Source organism: Echiichthys vipera, assembly GCF_963691815.1.
Source record: "Echiichthys vipera genome assembly, chromosome: X".
NCBI lineage: Eukaryota > Metazoa > Chordata > Actinopteri > Perciformes > Trachinidae > Echiichthys > Echiichthys vipera.
Genome location: NC_139825.1, coordinates 20,255,815 through 20,278,672, shown reverse-complemented (window position 1 = coordinate 20,278,672; position 22,858 = coordinate 20,255,815). Strand labels below are relative to the sequence as shown.

Genomic DNA, 22,858 nt, shown 5'->3' with positions numbered 1-22,858 from the left:
GCCCAGTCTGCTCTGATTGGTCAGTGTTTCTGGGTCTTCAGCATCTCACTTTTTTCAATATTTGTATTTTATTATAAATTTCAAATTCTATCACATGCAACTGGGTTCACTCATTTATATGGGAACTTTAAGATTTACAGTGTAGCTCAATCTACGTTTAGTTCTCCACTGTTCAGTGAGTAAGAATGTCTCACAGAACTAAGAACATTATTTATCACTTCAATCTCTTTAGCACAATTCAATATCAAAAATCTATTTATCTTTAGGATAAACATTCTACTTTAAACCTGCGGTACTTTTGGATTTATTCAGCTTATCTGTTTTGCCAACTGCTTTGATTTGCTCCTGGAGCCTTGCATTTTGTGTGATTCATCGAGCATAAATCTGTTGTTTTGCTTTTCTGACCATATTGATATTTCTCTTACTTCACATTCGAGTCTGAAAAAATGTTAAACACTTTGTTTCCAAGTTTGTTATTTCCATCATGCAGTTAGAAAATCTCATCTGGAACCTGGGGCAAAGATATTTTTATTACAAATACAGAAGTTGTACATTTTACATGTGCTGCCTTTGTTTATTTAATATCCATCCTTGAACCTTAGGTTTGGCCAGATTGTTAGATTTGACTTCAAAAGCTTGATTCATATATGGTTACTCATGTGGTTACAAATGTGATGCATCCTCATCCAGACTATGTATTTCAAAATTGTGTTTCTGATTAGTACATTGATATTACACCAATTCAACATTAATTTCCACTTTTGCTACTTTTTCACAAAGCTAGTAATAATCCAAGACCAAAACCATTCAGGGGTTTTTCATACCAGGCTGTAAATATGTTTATTAATTTAGTAAAGTTGGGCATTTGGAGGTCAGTTTATGGTGTGAGAGTCCCGTAGCAGATACGTCTGGCCCCTGATTCCAGCCGCTTGACATAGTACGGACCACTCACAACTGTTTATCTCACGTGGGGCAAGTTTAAGACGATGACTGACACCGTCCAGTCTTCAGGTCCTTTCAGCAGTTTTTCAGGCTCATGAAACTCAAATCTAAATCGCAAATGGGTCCTTGACCTCTCACTTCAAGATATCTGAATGAAAATCAGTCCTATGGGTACCCACAAGTCTCCCATTAAAAGACTTGCCCACTAATACTATTCTAATACAGTTTGGGGCAGAAAACATGCAGTGTTTTTAACTTGTTTTAGAATGGTGCATTTGAATATTTCTGCTCCTAAACAGTCTTGGAATTCATTGTGGATTCATTGAGCCCAATTTTATTAAGGTGTAATGATGTAAGTCATCATAGTAACCATTTCATTGTCGTCAGAGCATATTCTTAACTTGGGCTGTATAAAATGAGCTGTTGTGTCCTCTTGGATAATCACAGCCTCATGACACTTAAAAACCACAAACTGGAGATCTGGGGAATTTAAAGCTGCAGTCGGCAAGTCTGGCAGATCAAGCTGACTTAGCCAAATTTCTAATGTTTATAACTCTCATGCCTCTCCCCCTCTACCACCGAGCTCCTCCGCTCTCTCCATTTGAGTTCTCGTCAGTGCGCATTTACAGGAATCTGGTGTCTTCTCTCATCAATAAACGGCATGGGGTACACGCTACACGGAGGTAGGCTGGCTAACTTACTCATAAATAGCAACTGCTAACGTCATTTAGCATAGCCTAAATGACGTTAGCATGCGTGTGCCTGTGATATTGTAACATGCACGAGCAGGGAGGTGGGACATTCAGTGTGTGCACAGATTGTGCCTGAGAGTCAGCTCTGCGATGCATGGACAAGATGACAAAACAAACAACAGGCTCGTGCACGTAGAGGTGTTTTTTTTTTCTAAAACCCTCTGATTTATGTTGCTCTATCAGAGCATAATGTCGGCTTCAGTGAATATGATCAAACAAATGTTGCCGACTGGGACTTTAAAAAGCATCTTCACTCTAGCTTTACAAATGAGCCCACTACAGCCTCTGAATGACAAATAGTCAGTAGGCCCACCAGCGGCCTGGCAGAGTGTTGAGAGGTAAATGTTATAATCACCGGAGCTGCAGCAGGCTGTGTGAATGCACCCTGAAACACACTAAACTAAGATGGTGAACATGGTTAAGCTGCTAAATATCAGCATGTTAGCATTGTCACTGTGAGCATGTTACCATTTTTACAAACTGCTGTGGTAAAAAAAAAGCCTAAAATGGATGTATGCTTTAAGTCTTTTTTGTTGACTGCAGGACTGCTACTGTTGTACTTTAATTATGATGGATTTATTTTTTTAGTATAAAGATATATTGCATTAGTATACCTTGAGCTTGGAGTTTGGCCAGCTCCTCGCTTAAAGAGTCATAGCTGTCCTCCAGCTTCCTCTTCTTCAGCTCCAGATTCTGCATGTAGTCTGTCAGAGAGCGAATCTTTGCCTCGTGCTGAAAGTCAAAACACAGCATCTCAGATGCAGAATGTATACTGATGAGCAAAAAGGACCTCGACCCAAAACAACACTTTACACCAAGGATAAAACATATTTTTCCCTCCCTGTGAAATGGATATGATCTACATTGAATATTTATGATCCTTCATAATTCATTGGGGAATATAATTGAAATACCAAAGATAGTAAAACTGACAAGACGATCGCTTCAGTCAGCCACATAAACACAATAAATCCTTTGAGAATCAGGACAGTTTACACAATAAAAGCTTCTGATGTGTTGTTGTTGACACAAACAGGTGACTAACGTTTCAAGCACATTGCTCTTCATCACAGTCATTAATATCAAACAAAGGCCCACTTAAGTATTTGTGATGTTAATTAGTCTGATGAAGACTCAAAACGTCAATCACTCATTTGTGCTGATAATTCATATTTTGCACTGGGAGGTTTCAGTATATATTGTCCTGATTTTTCCTCATCAACACTAAAACTTCCTGCTTGACTGACAGATTTTCAAACATTTTTCTACACCGGATGTTTTCCTCCATCAGTCGCTCACCTGTGAAATGAAGAGGTGACATGAGGACAGCTCTCTGCCCGTCTCCTCCATCTTGCGGTGACACTCTATCTGCAGGCTCTCCAGGTGGCGGCAGCGCTTCACCATGAACTTCACCTCCGACTTTATCTTACTGATGTAGAGGCGGGCCACTGTGAACTCCTCCTCGATCGCACCGCTGATCTCCATGGGCTGGAGACAAATAAGGGTCAAGAGGAGGAGGAGGGACCATTAAAAGAATAGTTGGAGACGTTTAGTTAAGATTGAGTGGGGACAATAAAGACAGCTGGGGAGTTAAAAAGGGAGGGAGGCATCAGAGACACTTTGACATTTTTTAGGCACATTCATTAGATTAAACGCATCATTTACCAGATGCCGTGACTCATACGCTCTGATATTAACTGTGGAGGATAGACAATGTGTCCACATATCAAAATCATTACCACCAAACTATGTCAGTGGATATGTCTAATATCTATCCTCAGCAGGTGTTGAGGATGGGTAGAAAGGGTACTGTATAAATATACACACTGTTTTGCATAATGTATTGCCCTGCAGCTGGAACACACAGCCACAAACACTCATATTTCTTTTAAATCTCATCAAGATTCATAAGATGCCAAACATGTCAGGATGAAAGAAAAATGTTCAAAATTCTGCGCAAAACATTTTGAATTTTCCACTCTGGATTTAATATCTCACAGTGCATGTGTGATAAAGTAGCCAACAATCAGGCACAGAATTTTTACACACATCTGTTTTTGCTCTTTCCCTTTATTCACATGCTACATGTGTAAGTCAGGCAATCCATATATTGTTTTGTTTCGTATTTCCAGAATTAGTGAGGATAACCACTTGTGTCATAACTCAGCATGTGAGTGGTGCTATAGGGAATGTTGTAAGACAGTGGTTTCCAGTTGTTTTTATTTTTTTATGAGCTAAATTTGCCCAAGTACCCTGTGTGGTACATTTACCTTTGGCTGGGAATCCCTGTTGTGGGACACTTTTTTTAAGGGAATAAAGAAATGTTTTGCACAATTTGAAATGATTTGGGTTCCTGCCTAGACCTGTATGATCACAGAGTACAGTATATACTTATACTATATACTCTCTCTATATATGTATATATATATTCTGTGTATGACTCAGTGTCAGTGTGTTCATGGTTATAAAAACTTTATTGACAGGACAATTTAGCCTCAGTAATGTCAAAAAGTATATACTGTATACTCTTCATGGATTTTGAAGTGATGTAGGCAGGAAGTTTCATAGAGTCAGTCAGTTAATCGAGGGCTAGAACTTGTTTTTTTAATATAATATTACTTATACCACCATCTGCATGGTGGAAAAATTATTTGTATTTGTATGTGAATTCATAAGTAGCACGTTTTTAATATGCTTACAAACTAATGTAAGTACATTTTTAAATTTTCATTGTGGCTTGTTCACTGGAAAGAGTAAGACGCAGTGATTCCAGAAGTAAGTGTGTGACATTTGTGCACAGGGTTTCTTCTGACTTTGGGGATTTAAACCTCTAGGTAGAGAATTTGGAAACACTGAGAAGAATCAGAAACTTTGACTGCATAGTGCTCTTGTCATCTTTTTAAACACCTCACCAGCTTGATGTCCCTGTTTCCAACGATGGTGCTGAACTCACTCAGGTCCCTCATCAGCCCATTGAGAATCTCAGCGATACGTTTCCTTTGGTGGCTGCTCACTTCCTGGATACGGGACAGCTCCGCCTCCAAAGCCATGAGCTGAGCCTGTGAAGGAGACGAGTGTTAACACAGAGGAAGACGAGGAAAAGAGAGAAGTTTGGGAAATTGGAGAAAAAAAGATGACCAAGAGAAGAGAGGGAGAAGGGAAAGAAGAGGGGATTACCGGGAAAGAAAACTGTGTAGGAGAAGATTGAGAGAGGGAGGGATTGAGAGTCCCATAACCTGCTGGCACACACAACCCCTGACCTAATTCTCGTCCAAGAAACCCAAGTAGCAAAAACATAATGGCAACTAAATTACAAATCGATAAACTACTGAGATAGGGGCTGATGGCATTGGCGCTGGATGCAAGCATCTGGGAGAGTGAATGATGGAGCCTACTTTATTCTTCATTTTGTACAGCAGGCAGCTTCTAAACAATACTGTAGCCCCAATGAAACAATTTGGGTTCAATCGATACTCTATAGGGCTGAAGAAATAAAGTGCAAGAGGGGGCGGTGCACTTTGTTTACCTTGAAAACAAATGATTTGATCTTGCAAAACTGTACCTCAGTTTACAACATTAGCAACACATCAATGAGACAAAGAAAACCGTTTGTTGGTGGTGGTGGTGGTGGTCAGGGCTGTAACCAGGATTTTAAAAGGTCATGAGTACAAATCTCCCCAACCCCAACCCAACACATTTTCACTAGCTAAACCTATGAAAATGTCAAGTTTCTTTACGTTTAAATTTGTATTCATTTATTTTTATTATTATCAGTCCAAAAAAAGGATATCAAAGTCAACCTGCAAATCTCAGCATGTTTAATTTGTGTGCAATTACAGAATGTAAAACTGGCATGGGTCTGTTTCCATAGAGGTGGTGCAAAATGCACTGAAGGTGTTTCATTTTATTCTAGATGACCTGCTGTCACAGAAATAATATACATTTTTTTAATGGTGCACTTTAGGTTACTGCTGCCATGGATCACTGTCAACAGAAAGCACCATTAACCACCTTCTTAAATACAGCAAAATCTACTCCTTTATCACCCTAGTCTCCCTCTTCATTTACTTCATTAACTTTAAGCCCTGTGATCATTTACCAGGTCACTTCACATGTCCAAACATTACCTTAGCATAAAAGGCAGTAAATAATTAACTGAAATTAATCCGTCCATGAGTAAGTCAAAAGGAAAGGTGAAAAGAGGTTAATGAAAAATGCTCAGTTTAGTTGAAGAAAGATTTATGAAGAGGTTATGAGGAGATGGTTTGTTGAATGATGAATGGCGTTAATCATACTGAAATGATAGCAGGGGGTTTAGGTGGACGGATGGCTGAAAGACGATGCTCAAAGGAGCAGAAGAATGGCAGCGACAGTGAGCGATGGCATGGTATGCTGCAGAAGAAGAGAGGAGCTTCCGCCGCAAGCAGAGACGAAGACAGCTGAGGCGACTTTGGGGTGAAGACAGTGATGAATGCACTCAATTACAGCATTTTTCTAGGTCAATGCCGCTCCATTTCTATATGGAGAATATGCTAATGTACAGTATTGCCTCTTTTTAAATAACAGCTGGGATGTAAACAGTGGAGAATTAGTAATAAAGAGTCAGGGGGCATGTAGCAGAAAAGGTCTGTGAGAAGGTGTACTGAGTGAGATGGTTGAGGAAAGAACATTTTGCAGACTAAACTGTGCGGTGACATTGTCAGCTCCTTTCATCAATTTCTGGACCAGTTTCTGAGGGAGAACGAGAGGGAGGAAAGGGCACCGTGGCAGATTGTTAAACAGAGCCTGCAATATTGAAGAGGTTTTAGGATGGTGAAAAATGGTCCACTCCATCCACTGAGCCAGTCACAATATTTTAATTAAGGCATATATAGCTCTGCCAGTCGTCTTTCTTTTCACTTTTATCTCTAAAGGACTTTCCTCCGCACAAAGATCTGGTCACATACAAAACTTTAAAATCATCAGAGCAAGTAGATCTGCATCATTTCAAAACTTTGCTTCTCTGATTAATTCATCTCACATTTTTATAGCCCCTGAAAACATTAAATCTTGAATATTTCTTCTATTTCTAATTATACAACAGTAATTACTCATGAGTAAGCAACAACCACAATAAAAAAAACATCCTTAGGTATTATTTACTAAGGGTTTAACACTCACATATGCAGTTAATTTGCTTCATTGGGACTGTGTGGGTTTGATTGAGAGTGACTGAACTTTTTCCAATTATTTTATTATTAATTTATTTATTATGGAGGTATGGGAATGCCATGTTGACTAAGTTTGATGTTCAGATGCCTCAGAGTCCTTTGTTGTCTGCAAGCATGCATGTGAGGAGGATCTGGGTCTCTCAGGTTTGGTGGCATGATTACACGTGATACTGTATGACGTGGGGTATGCACTGCAGCAAGAAGCTGAAAAAAGTATTCAGGGCATACAATATTTTCAGACCATCACTAATTGAAAGTTGCTTTTAAGACATTTTCAAAACCTCAAAAACTGATATGAATATGTCTTGCGCACAGTCAATGAAAGGCTTGTTTTAATAATTAATTTATTAAATTAATTTAATAAAAGTAGATTGTCTTTAATAACTAAATTTCAGAGGCTTTTGCAGAGGAACAATTGGAACTATTAGATTTAATTAACTGCAATTTAATCCTTTACCAAAAATCCGTAAATATTAAATGTTGTCCTTGTGTGAACAAGCTTTTCTGTGGAAATCAAGGCTTCAGAAGGGTGTCTATGAGATTACTTTGAATGCTGACCTTCATCAAGAAAAAGTATGACTTGTGCTTTTGGTAGCTGCAGTCTTTAGAGTTTTTCCTTTTTATTTATGGTCATAGTGTGAAACAGCCAGCCTATCATATGAAATTAATTAGTTCATAGCTTCTGCCTTTGCTGTCAGTCATTGTCCTATCTTTCCTTTCATGCAGCTGTCTAATTTTACTCTCTCGAATTGCATTTTGAACCGGTAGTTCTACACATTCTTGAAAGGTGTTAAATGGATACATGTATGTCCATGCATTTATCAGCTTATTCTTCTCTGTTGCCTTTCGATTCTTTTTCTTTTTCTCTTCATCATTCTCTTTTTTTCTCTATTTGAGAATATATTAGCTGCTATTTTTTCACCTACAGTATTAGGTATGAACCAGTTAGCAAAAACACACCATTTTCTTTGCGAGCTCCTCAGCCAGCAGCTTGTTCTGCACGCTCTTCTCCTCAACCTCCAGGCTCTTCTGGTCATAGTTGACCGCCAGCTCTTCCAGGGCCTGGAGGACCTCCTTCACTTCGGCCTTAGCAGATTCATTCTCTGTCTGCAGCCTGCCGAGCTCTGACTGCACCTTTTCGCTGTTGCCCCTGGATGATGCTAAAAGCTGAGGGAAATAGAGATTTAAAAACTTAATATAAGCTCTAAAAAAGAAAGATATAGAGTAAGATTTGACTTAAAATAGGATCAGAGAAATGTAACTTTACAGGAGAATTGTATACAACAACAGCGTCTTCATTATTCACAAGGCAGAGCTGCTGGGTTTTAATAAAACATAACTGTGAAATTTATCAGGTTCTCTTGGTTATAAGAAATAAGCATGTGTACAAACCATGTTACACAATACAGGTGAGATTTAACAGGTAAAACACTCACGAATATTAATCTTAGATTATCAATTAACACAGAAATGTTGCCACCAAGGTGTTTGCTTGCACTTCTGCAACACACTGTGGGCCATTTTACTGAACGGATGTCATTAAACGTAGATGTTGCTCTACGCAGGGTGCCAGAGTGTTTGCACTGTAGCATACAGCTTCTGTTTTTTGCCAAATGGATGTAAAATCATGTTACTATTCACGAATCTGAGGTTGGGTAGTTACCATAATGTCAGCTCAACCCACAGCAGGCCCATTTTGGGATATGAATGAACTAATTTTTCAAATGTGGAGTCTTTTACTTGGCAGTGTACTACATGCAAAAGCTTGGCTCAGGCTGTTTAGCCCACTGGGTTAGTCACTGCTATGAATACATGTTGTAAATACTGTTTGTAATTACATGCTTTTTAATTGCTGCTCTTCCCAGGAGAAGCATACATAAGCAGATAAACCTGTTTACTGTAGATTTGTATGAGGAAAGGCTGAAAAAGATTTTCATAGTCATGCTCATCCACAGCATTTGAAATCACATATCAGATAATTAGCAACAATACTAGCCATGCATACTAAAACAACAAAACAATAATGGTCTTTCCCTTAATTCTCCATCAGTCTTCGTATTGATCCTTCCATCCATTCACTTGTGTCTGAGTAGCCACTGAAACATTATATATTCTTGCAAATAAACTTAGAGTTAAGCAATAACTCTCAAGTGCTTTTTGGCACCTGAAAAGGTGTTTTTGTTTCCTCATCTGTCTCAAGGGTGAGGTAATAAACTCTTTGCAGCTGAATCCTATTCAAAGCGTGGCATTGATTGCCACATGCAGCCTGCCGTGAGCCATTTAAACAAACTGATAAAAGGATAGAAAAGCCAGAGTACTTTACCTCCTCCTGGTCGAGCATCTGCTCTTTGAGTTTCTCCACCATCTGGCTCTGGTGGTTGATCTCATCATCCTTCAGCAGCAAAGATACACATGGAGTAGAAACAGTTTATCTACAGTGTATAACACACACTGGTACAGTACATATACTTTGTACACTGCCATCTTTTGTACTATGGGTTCCATGTTCAACCACAATAATACGTTTTAACAGTGCAAATGAGATATATGCATCTCATTAATACAGTATGACCATAAACAAAAAAAAAACAATCACAGCATATTAATAAGGATATTGTTACAGCCATGGCCGTACAGTCAGTCCCTCCTCTGGCTCCATTTTGCTGGCAAGTGTTTCACCTGCTGTTAGCTGCACAGCTGAAACTCATCCCACTAATCAGTATATCAACCCTTGGTCTCACTCACTCTTTGCCTGACATCACTACAGCAGTATCTTAGTGCACTTGCTCACCTGAATTGTGTATTCAAGATTTATCTGGTGTCTGTTTTGATTTAGCTGCTAATATGTTTTTTTTACGTGCTACAGATCCACTGTGCCTGCCTTTTCGCTCAACTGCCGTTCAACACGCTCACGACTCCATACTCTGCCTCGCCTCGACACTCATCAGTCCTCATCACCTCTGTCTTCCTCAACTGGATTCCCCCTCATCGTCTCCAACGTAGTCAGGTGCAAGGTAACAATTAAACCTTCATTCTAAAATTAAATGTGTGCTGCATTTGAGTTCACCTCACTGATCAAATTACAGTTAAAAAATCCTTTATTTCATGGTCTGTTGTCAACTCATCATGCAGACCACAGTAGAAAAAGCGAGCTCTTTCAATGCTAAACTCAAGTACCTTCAACCAGAAACAAAAATGCCGAACAAATGCTGCAGGTATGCCCTGTGTATAAGTTAACATGTAACATAGACTATTCTACATCAGGTCTACAGCTGGAGTACCCGATACTGTAAGCAGAGAAATAATTAAATGTATGCATCCCCATGGATGGCCAAGTACAGTCTGTGCAACACACCTGGAAATGCCTGAATGTGTGAAAACATTACTGAAAAATAAGGCTTTTTCTGTAAAGGAGATACTGTGTCATTTCACTGAATATCTGTTAATAAAAGACTGCACACTTTAGCACCATGGAGCATAGCATGAGCATAGATGAAGTGTTAAATAAATTAAAGCTTTAATGCCTTTCAATGTAAAACATTACTATTTCCCTTATGACATCTATTCCTAAGAGTAGCCACATTAGTCAGTGCTATGTGTCTGATCCTGAATTCATTAATATGAATAATACATGTATGATATGCTATTTGTGTTCATGCATGCATTCCATTATAAAAATGTAATCCATCATGTGTAAACAGCTCTACATTCATGCACACAAATGCTCCTACTGCAGCATTCATTCATCACCTTATCATCCAGCTGTTTGTAAAGCTTGCGGATCTCCTCCTCATACTTCTGCCGCTCCTCCTCAGAGATGTGAACCACAATGGAGGAGGCAACTGAGCAAGGGCTGCAGGGGCTGCAGATGCCGAGAAGTGGCTCATCAGTTTCGGGAGGCACCAGGGGGACGTCCTCTAATCCTGGGCTCAGGGGCTCTAACCCGACAACATCCTCACCTAAAGACGTGGGACAAAATGTTGGATTTTCTTTTGTAAATGTGCTGCTCTCATCGCTGAGAAATCCTCCACTATGGATGCATGCAAAAAAGGCATTAGTGGGCTAATCTTAAGCATATGTCCTTTCCTTACTCCAGAATAAATATTCAAATCTTAGCTTTGAGATACGTCTGTGCCACAAATGGGCCTCATTTTCTACAGACTCAACAGCAGTACAAAACTGAAACGTCAGTTGACTTGTGTCTGACTTTGGCTCAGGCTCCTCCAGCAGTTCACAAAGAAAAAAAGAGTGAAGGTGTTGAATGTAGAAAAATGAGAAAATTCTGTATGCTAATTGTGCAGTAGTACAAAAGTGTAGGCACTTAATGCAATGAAGAGCACAGACAAATACTTGGACTGACAGCTACTCTGGATTGTAATCCATTGTATTTTTTGAGCTTTTCCTGATGCTGATGTTTAGGTAGAAGTGGTTGGGAAGCTTTCTTCCACTGTTTTTTTTTGTGTGACACCAGTATTTCACAGCACTGATTTGACTGATACAATGTAGCCAGAAAGAAGAGGATCAGTTGGTAAATTGAGTGGTTTGCCCCTTTACGGCTAGGTCAAAGAAATCCATAGTTAAGACGATCCACTTAACTGACACCTTTCACCGATTAGGTCTTCTTATCTAGCTGAAGGTAAAACAGCTGCTTGGATCAATGTAACAAAAACCTCCTCTAGAGAGTGTAGGGAGGTGATGGGGTGGAATGTACTGTATGAGACAGCTGTTCTTGCCTTTGGGCCATCCTTGACTAAACATTCTGGTAATGTGGTACAAGATGGAGGTCAACAGCGTTCGTCTCAGGGAGTTCCTGGCCTGAGGTAGGCAACAATACAGTGAGGGTGGGGGCAATGGTGGTGTCAAAATGATCTATTAGGAAATTAAAAGTACTAAATTGTGAGAGAGACATACAGAAAGAGAGAAGGGAGAGGTTGTGTGTGTGTGTGTGTATGTGTGTGTAGCAGAGTAACTGAGAGGGATGAAGCAATAAAAGTAATAATTTTCACTGATAGGTGTTCAATAGAGATATATTACAGTGTTTTAAAAATTCAGGTCAAGCACCGAAGGAATGATCTCCAAGAAAAACATCGGACAGGATTCATTACACTGCTTGAATGTCAACCAATCATCACTATCACTGAGTGCACTGACATTTGAATTGAACTTCAGCCTGTCAGGAAAGGAAGCCTTATGTGTGTGTGTTCAGTGCTTCGTGTGAACCAACACAGGTGTGTATGTTCTGACATGGGAGAAGAAACTGTAACTCACAACTTCTCTGTATAAGTGATTAGCCCTTCCGTCACGAGGATTACTAATACATAAGGATTCATAAAACATAAAAGCATCCAGCCTTTGGTGCCTTCAGCACAATCACAGGGTAATCCAATTATACAAAGTGTAAAAGTCTGAATAATCTGAAATAGTAGTAGCCAAAAAAGGGATTTTTAAGTGTTTTGGGCTCAAGTCCAGCAAGTCTGTTTGGCTGCTCTCTTCCCATAACTCCACTGGCATGTATTCAGATATCAAATGAGGTTAAATCTGCACTTACGTGGACTGAAAAATAATGTCTGCAGGCTAGCAGGCTGGTAACATTTTCATTCCGGTTTGTAAGTGCTCTTTTGTGCATGAAAAGAGACTGGAGCAAGGACATGCAGTGTTGAGATTTTTCTACTGGGGACCATGTACGCTCTTGTTCTCTGGACTTGACTTTCAGCGCTCTCCAGCGCAATATGCTTCTGACCTGCAAACATTACACTTTTAATCTTTGACAATATAGTAGGACGCAAAAAATCACTTAACTTCCTGGTTTATTATCATTCTCTTAAAGCTAGGACTCGTTCATTTTTGTCATTTATTACAGTAATTAAACTTTAGACTGGATTTACAGCCACGGGAGCAGCTCTGTGAGGCTGCACATAAGCCCTGCTGTGCTTTAAGCTAAATGCTAACTGTTCACAGTGACCTTGTCATTATGTATTATTTTAGCATAATCACCATCTTAGCATGCCAACATTTGCTGATCATCAATAAGTACAAACATAAAAACATCCTGAGGGGGATATGAATATATGTACCACATTTTATGGCAATCCATCAAAAAGTAGCAGAGATATTTCAGTTTGGACCAAAGTGGTGGGTCAAATAACCACCGCCCCACTTGGGTGGCTAAATATATAAACATTATTCTGTCATTATACAAAAAGTACCAATAATATCAAAATGCATAGGTAAGAATTTTCACAGTTCTTCACCGGGAAAAGACTTAGATATTCCATGTTTTTGTGAGCTGCCAGCATGATTTCATCATATTACCGTTCCTCCAGTGGTTCAGCTCAGCCTCAAGTCTTTTAACAGTCTCCTTCAGTGACCTGTTCTTCTCCTTTTCCTTTTCATACTTCTTCTTCCACTGCTCTGCTGTGAGCTCCAGGTTCACTGATACAGTATTTCTAATGGTCTTGGCTCTAATTGGAGGGATGTAGGGAGAAATAGCAGAAGAAGACGGGAAGGGGGGAGGGAGGTGTGAGTATGAGGGTGAGAGGAAAAGAGGGGAAAAGAAAGTGTGAGAGAAAAGCAGAGCACAGAGTAACTGCCAACAAGGGTATTTCAGCCCTGGCTTCTCAATGAAAATGGGCTTGCATCTCATTAATTGGTATGCAAATTGGGTTTCTGCCAACTGTGTTTGATGGGAGAGGGAGGCAAGAACTCAAAATGTAAAAACCCTTCAGACCTCTTAAACATATTTACATTAAAATATAGCAATCATACATTTAATAAAAGAGTACAGCATGTGATTATTAATTATTGCTCAATTATGATGCAAATGAGTGACACCACATAGATGAAACATTCACGATATAGCCACTGCACTCTGCTTTGGCTGTGAACTTCCCATTAGTGGCTATCTCTTAATTTAACACTCCAGTGAGAAAACACTGCATTCATTATCTGAATTATCTGAAGTTGGCACAACAAACAGCCCAATCTAAAATTGTCTCATCACATCAGAAATTGGCAAACGCTTTATTTGGATAAAGAAATGCTGATAATCAAACATCTGGTGAAAGTAAAGTAAAAGTGTTAATGGCTTATTTATGCTATGCATCTACACTACAGTCTGACCATAGACCTATACATTGCACATAAATTTGCACATTGGTGGACCCTTTTTGAAACAACATACGTAGAAGGAATGCACCGATTTGTCGGCCAAACATCATTATCTGCCGATATTCACCTTGTTGACTGTCACCGGCCTGTCGGCAGTCACTGATTGATGGCAGTGGCTGATCTGATCTTTTGTGTCGCATTCATTTTGTGCTTGTTATTTTTGGTACAGTAGCTGGCATACCCCACTGCATGATTCAGAGAAGAAGCTTCTGTCTGGACAAAAATCTGCCATGAGTGCAACGGGTTCTGTGCACATGTGTGGTTTGTTTCAAAAATGAAAGAAAATGTCGGCCGTGTGGGAGTACAACACAGTCTCAGAGAAAGATCAGCAACATGCAGTGTGTAAAATATGTTTCTTTGCAGAGGCCCCATTTCCAGAAATGCCATGGCACTCAGACACTGGAGAAATCACCTCCGTTTTCTAGCACTGACACAAACTGCATGCAAATACCACATGCTCCATGCACCAGCACGCTGTATGAACAGTGAGCGACTGTTCAGTTCTATGTCTCATATCTAGGATGAGAAGGGGAAAAAAATTAGCTGCAACAAGGCAGGGATGCTTACACTATCTCTAGCAGTTGCAGTTAGGTAACTGTATAGCCGGCTATCAAGGCATTTGAATCCGTTATGCCGAAGGTTATATTAAAAAGGCTGTTTCATTAATATGTATGATTTAATGGGTGGTTATTCAAAGATAGTCTATTGAAATGCTAAATGATTTTACACATTTCTGCTTTGCTTTTGTTATTTGAAACATCATTATCTGCACAGATATTTAACAGTCGGTGCGTCCCCACAATATAGTCACTCAAAACGTTGAGAATAGTAAAATATCTAAATAAAGTGTGACAAATATCTGTTTAATATCATGTCATATTGTATTTTAAGAAGGAGATTAATCATGCAGGTAAACAGCTACTGTTGCTGACAGAGGGAGATGAGAGACCAAATCTTCTGTGTAGTGAAAATTTAAATATCTGCTGTGGATTCTGTCACTCTCTTTGCTCTGTCATACATTATTTGTTTCAACAGACACTCTCGTGTCCGTCCTTATTCAAGAAATTTATTGTTAGAAAGAAAAACGGGGCTTTCGCAAGATCCTTCTGTGAGTTTCTTTGAGTTGACCATGAGCAATAGTAGAGGAAAGCTGGCAGGCAGACCGAATCTGAGTGCAGCTTACCCTTAAAATTACGCAAAAAAAGCTCTCTATGCAATCCCAGCACGATCAGAAACAACACACAGATCTGCCTCCAAAGAAGAGTGCAGGTTGTCAAAAGCAAAGTCGGAAGCAGTAATATGTGAACAGCATATCTGAGTTGAACACATTTCAGCAGAAAAAACATCCCAACAGCTGCAACTGAGCGAGACGGACAGTGCAGCAGCCCGTGGAAGCATGTTACCGTTGGCCAAACATCAGTGTGGATTTGGTCTCTACATCATTGTAGCTGGAGGGAGAGCAACAGATGAACATGGTGGTGCGACAGTTCCCGCCCAGTGAGTCCTGTAAGATGCGAGTCATTTTGCTGTCACGGTAGGGCACGTGTGATTTCTATGAAGACAAAGACAGAAAGGAAGAAATGCATTAAAAGAAGAGAGATAGAAGAGGATTCAAAGACCGTGGAGGACAGTAGAATTGTTGCACCACAACGCATATGACTTTGTTCTTAAAAACTAAAATATGTGCTGAGAGCATCGGTGCAAAACAATTAAAGTAAGAGGAGTTTTTCTCCGCCTGCTGCATCATTTGCAGTATAACATTTCAAACCTCTGCAACACCTTGCTCAGAGAATAAAGAATGAATGGTGGTAGATTTATGAAAGATTTGTGAGGCAGTTACAGTCTGTGTGCTTTTCCATCAGGTTGATGAGAAGTTCCCTAAGCCTTTCCAGTTATATAAGAAGAAATGGTGAATATTTTAATTACGATGATGGAGATTAGAATTACTGTACAGTGGGCACAATGCACTGAGTGGATGCATTTGCTGGTTGAGTTTGGTGAAATATGGATATACGTTGCCAGCTGTAGCACTATTATACATTATGGAGGGAGGCACAAAAACCAAGCTAACTGCCGTTTTCATCCAATCCAAGTGCAAGACCAGAATGACAATATGGGAGGATTGTGCAAAACATGTTGTTTTGGCAGCAAAACAGCAAGTATTAGATATATGTCAAAACCAAACAATTAATAAGAAGAGCCTTTGGCGGCTATGGAACTCTAGAGGCCTGATGGATAAAAAAACACTACAGAGAATTTCTCTGCTGTACCGTTCCCTCGGCCAAGGCTGAGATGACGTTCCCCAGGGCGGACAGAGACTTGTTGATGTTCTTGGCCTCATCCAGCACTGCTCCCTCTGCACCCGTCTTACTGACCTGACACAGATATGCACACATGTAGGAGGAATTAGTTCATAAAGTACAATGTCAGCATCCAAATCGGTGGGGAAACCATGTTTATTTTCCTGTGTAGACCGTGTTCAGCTGGTATCAATTGATCATTTTTTAATTTATTGTCAGCTTAACCAAGAGAGTTTTTTAATCAGTGCACAGCAGATCAGTTGAGAATGCAAAAATGGCAAACTTGTACTGTATAATTCAACATATCTGGTGAAGTAAAATCCTCTGGAAATCTGCATCCACACTCAACACAATCAAGAAAACTCAAATAACTTGTAAATTTCTCTCCATTTTCCTGCTAATGAGAAGGAAAAAATACACATGTTTTTGGGAAACAGAAGGAAGGATGGAAATTACACATTTGTAAAATAAAGCATTTATGCATTGTATTGTAAAATGTTTTTTTTTTTTAACAGATGCCAGACATACTTTCATGCCATACTGTGTCATAATCATCATGGGATACAATTATTTACAGTGAGATAATGAGGAGCTTAATTATAGATGAGAGCAAGTTGTCTTATCAAAGCCTTCTGTGAAGCATATTTTGTCTCAGTCTAAGAAGTTGTTGGAGCAGAACCGTTTCCTCCTTCACCCCCCAGGGATGACCAAGACAACTTACGGATGCAGCATCAGCACTTATTAACTACAAACCATTGCCGTCAGCATCTATCCAGACTGTAGGGCCATCCACTACTCTAATCGCACACTATTCTATATTTTGAAGGGTCATGTTCAGCCTTGTCTGTAAATGTATTTTCATGTCTGTTTTATGTCTGTATGAACTATGTCCTGGAGATAGATTGTTTTATAGGGGCAATGATGGAACTTTTTTACAATAAAAGTATCTGGCATTCACTCCAAAAGTCGCCTGATGATGTCATATGCTCATTTACATATTGGATATCTGACTGCCTGCGCACGGCAAAAGAGGAGAGGGATGAGACCTTGTGCTGTTGGCCGAGTTTTTAGAAATGAAGTCACAAAGAAAGTCTGAAAATGTGCCAAATATAGTGAGAAACAGAAGCAATGGGCAATATTTTGGGGTTTCCGGTGTAACTGGACTTCTTCCTCTGTGCGCCGGTCATTGTTTACAGTCCAGACAAAATATCGTCTAATCTCTTTAGAAAGAAATCTACATATGAATGCAGATACATTAATAAAAATAAAAAATAAAACTTAGAAAAAGCTAAATCGTCAACAATAGCTGATGGGTTCTGAGACTGCCCTTCGGTTACGCTTCTTTTGCTTTCCACATGGACCGTTTACTTGCATGACTCAAACGGAAAACACTTCTCGGACTACAAACAGAAATCAGAACACTACAAATGCAAATATCTGTTATTGAAGATTACCATCAGCGATGGATTGTATTCCTTAAAATGAGCAAACACAAACCCTGATATTGCATCAGCGACTCAACTGAACCCTTTAAAACAGATTCTTTATTAAGTAGAAATGAATAAAAACTCTGGTGCAGTGCCACAAAGTGAGTGCTTTAAAATGCCCTGAAGGTGAAGTTCAGACTTTTAATGTATTGTTTATCTGCTTCTTAGATGCCTGAAAACTTTTAGGAGACAACACTGGTCCCAGTGTTGCGAAATCCTGCTGTCTGTTAATGTTGAGAGTTTATAACAGTGCGGAGACCTAGTTTTTTATGTGTTTAAAGAAAATTCCCAATTTATCTTACCTTCTCACTTCCAGCTAGGTCGACCAAGTACAGCTTCCCACACAGCTTCTGCTCTGTCTCCACGTTTTCTTGTTTGATGTTTATCAGGAAGATGCTGTGACTGCGGGAACTGTGTTCATTCATGTCTGAAGAATAAAGTGAGATGAGGAGGGACCCTCATTCAGACTCCTTATATAAAACGTCATTCAATTCATTATTTCCCACAGATGGAGTCAAGTGAGATGTTCCCCTTGCACCTCATCATGCTTTTCTCACCTTTGCACCTCGAAAATTGCTACGCTTAAACTGTTAAAATAAATCTGACATGAAGCATCTGACAAAGTGTCAGAACATAACGAAGATCAACAGTGTGACTCACTGGTGACAGCAACATGACGACTGGCCTTCCCTTCATCTATCACATCCATCACTTCCTCAGGACTCGTGACAAAGCGCTCTGTGCAGCCCTTAGTGAAAGAAAGACATGTTCAAATATTTAGATACAACACATGCACCAACAAACAAACTATATAAACGCTTCCATATATTCACAATCACTTTAGGATGTATAATAGACATGCACACACGTTTATGTCTGCACAAATACAGACACATAAAATCATACAAAGATGAAAAAAGTTGATTTGCTTTACTTCATATCAAAATCCTAAACTTAAAAGTAAAAGCAAAAATTCAACATTTTGGGAAATTGGCATGTAGGACTGCGCTGGCTAGAAGAGAAGATTGACACCACTCAAAGCTAAAGCCAGCAGCCGGTTAGCTTAGCTTAGCACAGAGACCGAAAACAAGGGGGGGCTAGGCTGGCTCTAGCAAACTAAACTTACTTACCAGCATATTGTATTTGTTTGTTTAATGTGTACAAAAACCAAATAGTGGAAACTATGGTTCACTACTTTATGGAGAGTTGTGTCTCTAATAATCTCTGTGATTATCTCTTGGCTCTAAACAGTTGCAGTGAAACAAGCTTACTAGTCAGCTGAGCTCATAACCCAATAATATTTTTCTAATTTGTTTTTGTACTGATTAAACAAATAATAACATGTTAATTAACTTTAGTAGGGCTGGGAGGCTAATTGTTTCTCCAGTATTGGTGCTAAGCTAACCTAAGGTAAGCTTATCACTTGTTGGCTGATGCATATGATAGTGGTGTCACCACGGAAAGTAAAATGCTATACTGTTAACATACATCCATAACATAAAACATCTCTACAAAATAAAAGAAGAGTAGTTACACTGAATCATGTCAAACTGTTGATGACTTACCTTCACGTAAGGAACTCTGTGTTTGTCTTCATGCACTGACAGGTTGGTTTTTGTCACTAGGATGTGAGGGAAATAGATCATTGCATTACCCAAAGCATTATCTGTGTGTGTGTGTGTGTGTGTGTGTGTGTGTGTGTGTGTGTGTGTGTGTGTGTGTGTGTGTGTGTGTGTGTGTGTGTCTGTGTGTGTGTGTGTGTGTGTCTGTGTGTGTGTGTGTGGGTATGCGCGTGCAAAAGCGCCTCTGCATGTGAATATGTGTTTTTACTCTCGGCACAATATATGCGACCTGACTCTTTTTTCTTTGAGTTAGACTCTTCTAACGCGGTGTGAAAAATCATGTTTATCTATCAATGTTTTTAATGGAAATTAACAATTTTTGCCAATGTCACTTAGAGGTTAAGCCTCCACTTACGACTGCTAACAAAATACAAATTTTGTCATTTGTAAGTCCACATTTCTGCATTAGTTATTTTGCATTTGAAAGTCATTTGTTGTTGATTAAATTTCACCGGATTGTGGAGGCTGTTTTTCCCTGGAGACTGTATGCTTGTTATGAGTGTCCTTGTTGGTGTGTTTTATCACCCTACAGCCACTTTTTATTTTTGCAAATACCTCCACAGGGTGTTGTTCTCTGTGCTGCCTCGCTTCATCTTGCTTGTTATCAACTCTTTTTTTTCTGTTCATAGCTTTAAATGTTCCTCAGTTGCTGTGAACTCCACTGCATACAAATGGAGGCTTTCACCACTGTCTCTGGCTCGTTTAGAGATTTAATCAGGAGGATGCCTATAGCTTCCTGTCTGGGCCTCTCTATCACCTTGCACTGGTTGTACCTTGGTCACAGTGATAAGACTATGAACCGCAATGTTGTGGTGCTGCTGTGTGTACAACTAAAAAAAATAACAATGTTTTATTAAGTAGAAAGATATCCGGGGATGCTAAACTCACTGTGTGTACTGTTGTGTTGTGTTTTACTGTCTCAAAGCCATGCGTTCAGTGCATTAACACACCATCCAGCAGGTCCCGGATTTTATCCATGTAGATCTCGAAGTAGGAGACCTGAAGCAAAACAAAAAAAAACATGTGGTAGGTAATCTTTGGGGAAAAAAAGGAAGTGATACAGAGAGAGTAAGCACGGGATCATCATTGTGCAAATATGCAAAATGATGCAGTAATCTGTCCCCCTGGGTCTGGTGAGGTTTTATCCTCTATTAGAAGACTGTTGTGCAAAGAGGAAAAAAGGCTGTAGGATTATCAAGCTTTATATATCATGGTTTATTGATGCTTGGCTGCTTCCACTCAGCCCATCCATGTGAGGATTACATCAGAGGCCTGTGTGACAACGGAACAAATGCACACATGAACACACACACATGGAAATTCCCACCAACCTTTATGTGGAATTCTAGGTTCTCATCCATAGCAAATATATGTTCGAATATATCCTCTGCAATACGGGGGATGATTCCCATTCCCTGGGGATCATGAAGGTTCCCCTACGAGAAGAAAGAGGTGAGATAAGAACATGCAAGTGAAGAGTAGGATAAATGCAGACCCAGGGATGAATTGAGTGGAGAGAATAGTAAAAGAGAGCAGAGAGGCTTTTGACTTGAAAGGGAACAGGGTTATTTCCCAAAGGAAGTTGCAAAGGAGGTTAGATCCCACAGAAAGCTGGGAAAGACAGATGGTGAGTGATGACAGTGATGGAGAGAGATGTACTGTCAGGAGAGCAGAGGAGGATAGTATTCCATAAAAACATGTTTGTGTCTGTGTGCCACAGCAAGAGGTCTACCTTTTGAATTATTTAGTGATACTGTACTATACCTCCATGGTGTGTGTTTTTCCAGAGGAAGTCTGCCCATAAGCAAAGATAGTCCCATTGTATCCACCCAGTACATCTATAATGAGAAAAGAAAGAAAGCATACTTTCACTTTCACACGACAGAAACTGTTAAAACAGACATTATTATCATTATCTTTAACTCTTCGACTGTCCTTGAATGCATCTGTGCCGAAACCTTCCACAAAACAAAATCTAAGCTTAAAATAGTGATATTTCATTGGGGCTGGGTCATATGGTTAAAGTCTTTTATAGAATAGAATAGAATAGAATTACTTTAATGATCCCAGAATGGGAAACTATTTTGTAACAGCAGTAGTGGGTCAGCAAATTATCCAGATATAGGTAATTTCATATCTTGCTATCTTGATAAAGATCAGAATGTAGCTGGTTTTCTAGTAATTCAATACATAAATAGTCTAAATAACCACATAGTACAGACTTTTTTGTATATTCCTGTGTGAATTAAATACTTGACAAATGAAAAGTACTGAATGTCCTTTTTTAATTATAACTTTAGTACAATATGAACATAACATGAAAGAAGATCAGAATGTAAGGCATCATCCAAATTACATAAATATCGCCTCAACACAACTCAGCCATTGTTTTTTACAACAATAGAAACAATATAGACAAAGACCTACAATAGACATTTTATATCGTTTTGAAAATATCATCATATCGGCCAATAAAATCATGGATTAGGTAATCCAGCTGACCTTAATTGCATTGAATTGTATGGTAATGTAAACTTTAGTTATGAAAATCAAACAAAATTACCTCATGTATTTCAGATAACATTTCCTGAGAAGCTAATGTGTTTGTTTTTGTCAATTTAGACGATGTAATTTTGTATCAAGAAATATCAACACGATATCATTTAAACTGGAAGATGATAAATTATCGTATTTAAATATCACACAGCCCTAATATTGTATCAAAACCACTTAACTCTACCCATCTTATTTAAAGCAATTCTTACCTTTTTGGCTATTTTAAACTTTTCTTTTGTAATCTTAAAATGCTCCTAATAAGCACATGGCACACTGAAATGTAAAAGAAATCAACCAGGTGTTGAAACTCATCAATATTAAATTCTCATATATTTCTGACCAATTATTCTATTTGGTACGAGTAAAATGATTTGCCGAGCTTCCTGCCTATCATCCGTCACAGCGTCCCTTCCAGTTGCCTATCGCTGTCACAGCTTGCGAGTCGCGAGAGGAGGGAGAGCAAGAGGTCAAGCAGGGGGGAGAGGGTGGGGCTTCGGAGGGTGGCGGAGTTGTTCATGTTCAAATTTTTCTTAAGTGCTGTGCGATGTGCCAGAAAGGTAAGAATTGCTTTAAAATTCGCCTAAAATAAGAACATTAAGACAAGACATAATTGCAGGTTGTTCACGCAGATCAAAGAGGAGACGACAAGAGAGGTTGTAAAACTGTATTATATTATTTTATAATAGTACTATACTAATAGCATGTGGCCCAGCTTTTACCATTATTAGTAACTCTTGTGGGTGCTTGGAAAAATTTTACATATATAGATTACAGTCTTCCTACTTCCCCCCTTAATACTGCAGTGAAAAATGTGAGTCCACA

The 22,858-nt window shown here is 39.2% G+C and overlaps 1 protein-coding gene across 1 annotated transcript in view; it reads right to left on the bottom strand.

Annotated features, from left to right (window-relative positions):
- kif5ab (kinesin family member 5A, b) overlaps positions 1-22,858 on the bottom strand; it is a gene marked incomplete at both ends in the record, with an annotated part of 61,310 nt that overhangs the window by 16,349 nt on the left and 22,103 nt on the right. Inside the window, 15 exons of the mRNA XM_083938619.1 lie at positions 2,309-2,426; positions 2,994-3,182; positions 4,607-4,753; positions 7,865-8,071; positions 9,228-9,296; positions 10,655-10,863; positions 13,217-13,365; positions 15,475-15,623; positions 16,342-16,446; positions 18,161-18,285; positions 18,519-18,606; positions 19,424-19,479; positions 20,431-20,479; positions 20,812-20,916; positions 21,245-21,318. Of these exons, the coding sequence (XP_083794745.1) occupies positions 2,309-2,426; positions 2,994-3,182; positions 4,607-4,753; positions 7,865-8,071; positions 9,228-9,296; positions 10,655-10,863; positions 13,217-13,365; positions 15,475-15,623; positions 16,342-16,446; positions 18,161-18,285; positions 18,519-18,606; positions 19,424-19,479; positions 20,431-20,479; positions 20,812-20,916; positions 21,245-21,318 (1,839 nt within the window). The remainder of the gene's footprint in view (positions 1-2,308; positions 2,427-2,993; positions 3,183-4,606; positions 4,754-7,864; positions 8,072-9,227; positions 9,297-10,654; positions 10,864-13,216; positions 13,366-15,474; positions 15,624-16,341; positions 16,447-18,160; positions 18,286-18,518; positions 18,607-19,423; positions 19,480-20,430; positions 20,480-20,811; positions 20,917-21,244; positions 21,319-22,858) is intronic.